Source organism: Anoplopoma fimbria, chromosome 15 (genome assembly GCF_027596085.1).
Source record: "Anoplopoma fimbria isolate UVic2021 breed Golden Eagle Sablefish chromosome 15, Afim_UVic_2022, whole genome shotgun sequence".
NCBI lineage: Eukaryota > Metazoa > Chordata > Actinopteri > Perciformes > Anoplopomatidae > Anoplopoma > Anoplopoma fimbria.
Window position 1 is genome coordinate 23,807,890 of NC_072463.1, and position 4,386 is coordinate 23,812,275.

Genomic DNA, 4,386 nt, shown 5'->3' on the forward strand with positions numbered 1-4,386 from the left:
TGACTATTTGACTGGAAACAGAAAGCACTGATGAAAAAAAAATTCCAACAGTGTTTTTTTTAACATGAAGGCATCACGCTAACACACAGAAAGGGGTCACTGATCATGTCTTAATAGAAAATTCAGAATATTTCATGACCGTGATGTGTGTTTCCCAAAATAATGGCATCATGAGAATTTCTTTAAATGCATAACTCAGCCATTTCCTATTATGATGATTGACTCTCCCTTCCTTTTCATTGTATGAGCAGCTGACCGCCACCTGACAGGACATATGCATGTCATAACATGAAGTCAGCTATAAAAGAATGTCTCTCTAACGCAGCCCTGCATCACCCACAGCTGGACATACCTCAGACTCTTATCACATCTACGTAGAAGCAGGTAAGCAGCTACAGCAGACACACAAAAACACACACTAACAGACAAACAGGCAGGCATTTCCTGTTATACAAGTGCATTAAGGCAAAGAACAAACCAAAAGAGTTTAAGGTAAAGGTGAAACAGGGATTCAAATATACTGGTAAACTGATCTGATACAGTGGTAGCGTGCATGTGACGGCCAACGTCACGGAAGAAAGTGTTTGTAAAGCAAACCTGAAGTGAAAGAGTTCAGCAAACCTGTGTGGTTTCCTGCAAGTCACAAGGGATCTTTTGTTTTAACCTTTTTCTGCTTTTGTTTCAGTCAGGATGAAGCTGTTGCTGGTTGCTGCTGCTGCTCTGGCCGTGGCCAGCTGTGCCAGCATTTCTCTGGAAGACCTGGAGTTCCACGCCTGGAAACTCCAGTTTGGTAAGACAATCTAATCAGACTGTTTTCTTTTATTGTGGACTGTTAACAAAAATAGTAGATCTTGTTCAGCTTTCTGTGAAAGTACTGCCTGTGAGGCTTAAATTTGGAGTGTGTGCTCATGTCCACATAACACACAAGACCTAAAGGTCTAAAGTAAAAGGAACTGTAATCTGTATACATGTTTAGAATTTTACAGTTTACATTTTGTTTGTCAGCTGATAAAGGGAGACCTTCAAACTGAAAAAAAGATTATTTCCCTCTCTGATTGGCAGGAAGGTCCTACAACTCTCCGGTAGAAGAGGCTCAACGCAAGGAAATCTGGCTCAGCAACCGCAGACTGGTGCTGGTGCACAACATCATGGCAGATCAGGGCATCAAGTCCTACCGCCTCGGCATGACCTACTTTGCTGATATGGTATGCACAGACATACAAAAATGTGGTTTCTGCCATCCTTTAGATTTTAACTTTCTCCCTTTGTGACTAACTGTCCTCAATGTCTTTGGTTGCAGTCAGCTTGTGAGGATGCAGTGAATGACATTTTGGATAAAGACCTAATTAAGTGACATATGGAATTTTGTCCCTCTTCTCCAGGAAAATGAAGAGTACAAACGCCAGATTTCCCAGGGATGCCTGGGCTCCTTCAATGCGTCGCTGCCTCGCCGGGGCTCTGCTTACCTCCGGCTGCCTGAAGGAGCTGACCTGCCCAACTCCGTTGACTGGAGGGAGAAGGGATACGTCACTGAAGTCAAGGATCAGAAACAGTGTGGCTCCTGCTGGGCCTTCAGTACAGTATGTACTACAATAAGTTGGTGTCCTCTCTTTAGGTAACGTGGGAAACTTTACATAACTGTCTTTTGGTTTCAAATACACTCCTTTTTTCTTTCAGACTGGCTCGCTGGAGGGTCAGACCTTCAGGAAGACAGGGAAGCTGGTGTCTCTGAGTGAGCAGCAGCTGGTTGACTGCTCTGGCGACTATGGCAACGAGGGTTGTATGGGAGGCCTGATGGACTCCGCCTTCAAGTACATCCAAGCCAACGGTGGGATTGACACAGAAGACTCCTACCCGTATGAGGCTGAGGTAAACAGGCAGCTGTTTGGTTGAACAATCTTTAAATGTGTAGAATCCAGTGTTGTTTTGCCATTTGTCATTTTCATGCTAAATGCAGAGTTGGAGATGGAAATCAACTCATTCAGTTTTAAAATGATAGCCCTACATATAAGAGGTGTATAATAGTGCCATCTTGTGGACAAACTCTATAGTGGCCCCAAACAGACTTTCAGTGCAAGGCCATTACGTTTTAAAGTTCATCTCTCAAAACCTTAAAGGGAACATATAATGAAAACTCTTGAAAGCTTCTTTCATTGCTTGTGCGCATACATTTGGGTATCTGGAGTGTCTACCAACCCACAAATGTTGAGATAATACAACCCAGGGAGTTTTTTATGGGCTGCCTAGATCAGAAAACATGTGATTCAACAAGCCATTCAGATTTGTTTCCCCTTCCTATTTCACATGAAGGCTTATTATAATATACCGCAAGCACGTGTATCTCCAGAGAGAGTACAGAAAGGAGACAGCGCACTGTGAGTCAGTTTCCTGTTTCTGTGTAATGTTGATTTCACCACTGCCTTTTCAGAGAGATGAATAAGGAGTTAATAAACTTTGTTCGAGACCGTTCTCTGTCTCAGCAACACACTCTCACAAGATTTGGCAACTAACTATGCGAACTAACTACTTTTTGTAATGCTTTTTGGCTGTAAACTGTGTACATATTTAATGTTAGCGAAAAATATATATAAATACATGAAGCAAATATAACCCAATCTGCTTTACAGTTAGAGGTATATTCAGTATGACAGTGTTTCTTAGTTTTTTTTACATTAAAGCATGTAAACATACCCAAAACAGAATTTTGAACTTGAAAATGAAGTTAAAATTGTTGGTGAAAATGTTGGTGAACTTTGAATTTTTTCTCTCAATTAGGATGGTCAGTGCCGTTACAATTCTGCCAACATTGGTGCCACATGCACAGGCTATGTTGATGTGAAACAAGGCGACGAGGATGCCCTGAAGGAGGCTGTGGCCACCATCGGACCTGTGTCTGTGGCCATTGATGCTTCTCATTCGTCCTTCCAGCTGTACGAGTCAGGTGAGCAGTTTTAAACACTGTGTTATTCTCATCAAATGAAAGAAGGAATAGGATATAATCTTTCAACCTATTCATATGCCTGTCTAATCTGTGGTTGTTTGTTTCTAGGAGTGTATGATGAGCCAGAGTGCAGCAGCTCAGAGTTGGACCATGGTGTTCTGGCTGTGGGTTACGGGAGTGACAACGGACATGACTACTGGCTGGTCAAGAACAGGTGAATAACCAAATCTGCTGCATTTTAAAATTTGGACTCCATTCCTGTTAAAACTCAGTCAGCAGTATTACAGTGGAGACAGAAAGTTGCCGTTGTTGTACACAGCAGCAGTAAGACGTCTTATTTATAGCTGTTGAAATAAATTGAAACTCACTGAGGATGTTTTCAACCTATTAAACTACCCCATTACTATAAATTGCTACCTTTATTTCACCCCTATTTCAATACTGAACATTTGATCTCTACATACTGCTAATATTTGTGTTTATGATACTTTACATAGAGCAACTGAATATTGGGTAATGTGTGTGTTTCTGTAGCTGGGGTCTCGGATGGGGAAACAAAGGATACATCATGATGACCAGGAACAAACACAACCAGTGTGGCATTGCTACTGCATCCAGCTACCCCCTGGTCTGAGCAGGTGAGAGGAAACTTCCTTCCCTTAAAACCAAATATTATTAAAACAAATTAAAGTTCTGGGTGTCTGCACAGATGTACCTGATAGAATGTGTGTGCACTCTGCAGTTCATTGTCCATTAAGTCATTGTTGTTCATGTTCATTGCATTTTCAGGTCCAGGACTTTTCGTCAGTAAGGAGGAGAAAAGTGACACATAATTTACTTTAATTTCATAAAGAAACTGAGTTATAAAACAAGTCCTTTTGTTGTTCCATGGACGTTACTAGGACCTTTCTGCACTTTTAAAATGTCTTATGTTTTATTAGGATTGTAAATAAATGTAAAGACATTGTGTCATTTTATAATGAGAGATAAAAAATAAATAAACATTTATCTGTTTAAGATTTTGTTGCTTTTCATTGTGCATCATTATATTAGATTGAATGATGTGTATTTTGCGCATCTGGAGAAGGCAGTCGATCTAAAGTTTGGTGCAGATTGAAAAATCGCCACAACTATTGGATGGATTGCCAGGAAGTTTGGTATTCCCCAACTTGTTGTGACACTATGGTTGACATTTTAGTTTTTAGTGAAATGTCTCAACATGAAACTAAACAGTTTCAGTGAACAGTGAGTAAGCACCTGATGCTTATAAATAATAATTTTTCAAAATTAAAGTTAGTCCAGGTCAAAGGTCTACTTAAACTGATGTGGCAGGTTTGGCATTCATTTGATGGATTGCCACAAATTCACAAATTTGGAGACATATCCCCTTTAAAATTACTTTTTGGTAATGGCTTAAAATCTAGATACACCATATGGGCGATATT

At 40.4% G+C, this 4,386-nt stretch overlaps 1 protein-coding gene across 2 annotated transcripts; it reads left to right on the plus strand.

Annotated features, from left to right (window-relative positions):
- The first annotated feature begins 303 nt into the window (after positions 1-303).
- Positions 304-3,956, plus strand: ctsl.1 (cathepsin L.1). Of its 2 annotated transcripts, none has more exons than XM_054613228.1 (9): positions 304-384; positions 686-790; positions 1,063-1,205; positions 1,383-1,580; positions 1,678-1,869; positions 2,776-2,941; positions 3,050-3,155; positions 3,476-3,579; positions 3,731-3,956. In XM_054613228.1, exons 2-8 carry the CDS (start codon positions 691-693, stop codon positions 3,573-3,575), a joined length of 1,005 nt encoding a protein of 334 aa, XP_054469203.1. In that variant the 5' UTR covers positions 304-384; positions 686-690; the 3' UTR covers positions 3,576-3,579; positions 3,731-3,956. The 2 variants fall into 2 exon arrangements, with proteins under 2 accessions (XP_054469203.1, XP_054469204.1); XM_054613229.1 differs by having other exon boundaries at positions 363-384; positions 690-790.
- Positions 3,957-4,386: the final 430 nt, after the last annotated feature.

What these genes read in the sequence shown, in the direction of transcription:
- ctsl.1 (XM_054613228.1), top strand. Translation starts at nt 691, where the DNA reads ATGAAGCTGTTGCTGGTTGCTGCTGCTGCTCTGGCCGTGGCCAGCTGT. An exon ending in TGACCTACTTTGCTGATATG is followed by an intron (nt 1,206 to 1,382) that starts GTATGCACAGAC and finishes CCTCTTCTCCAG; the next exon opens with GAAAATGAAGAGTACAAACG. An exon ending in CCTACCCGTATGAGGCTGAG is followed by an intron (nt 1,870 to 2,775) that starts GTAAACAGGCAG and finishes TCTCTCAATTAG; the next exon opens with GATGGTCAGTGCCGTTACAA.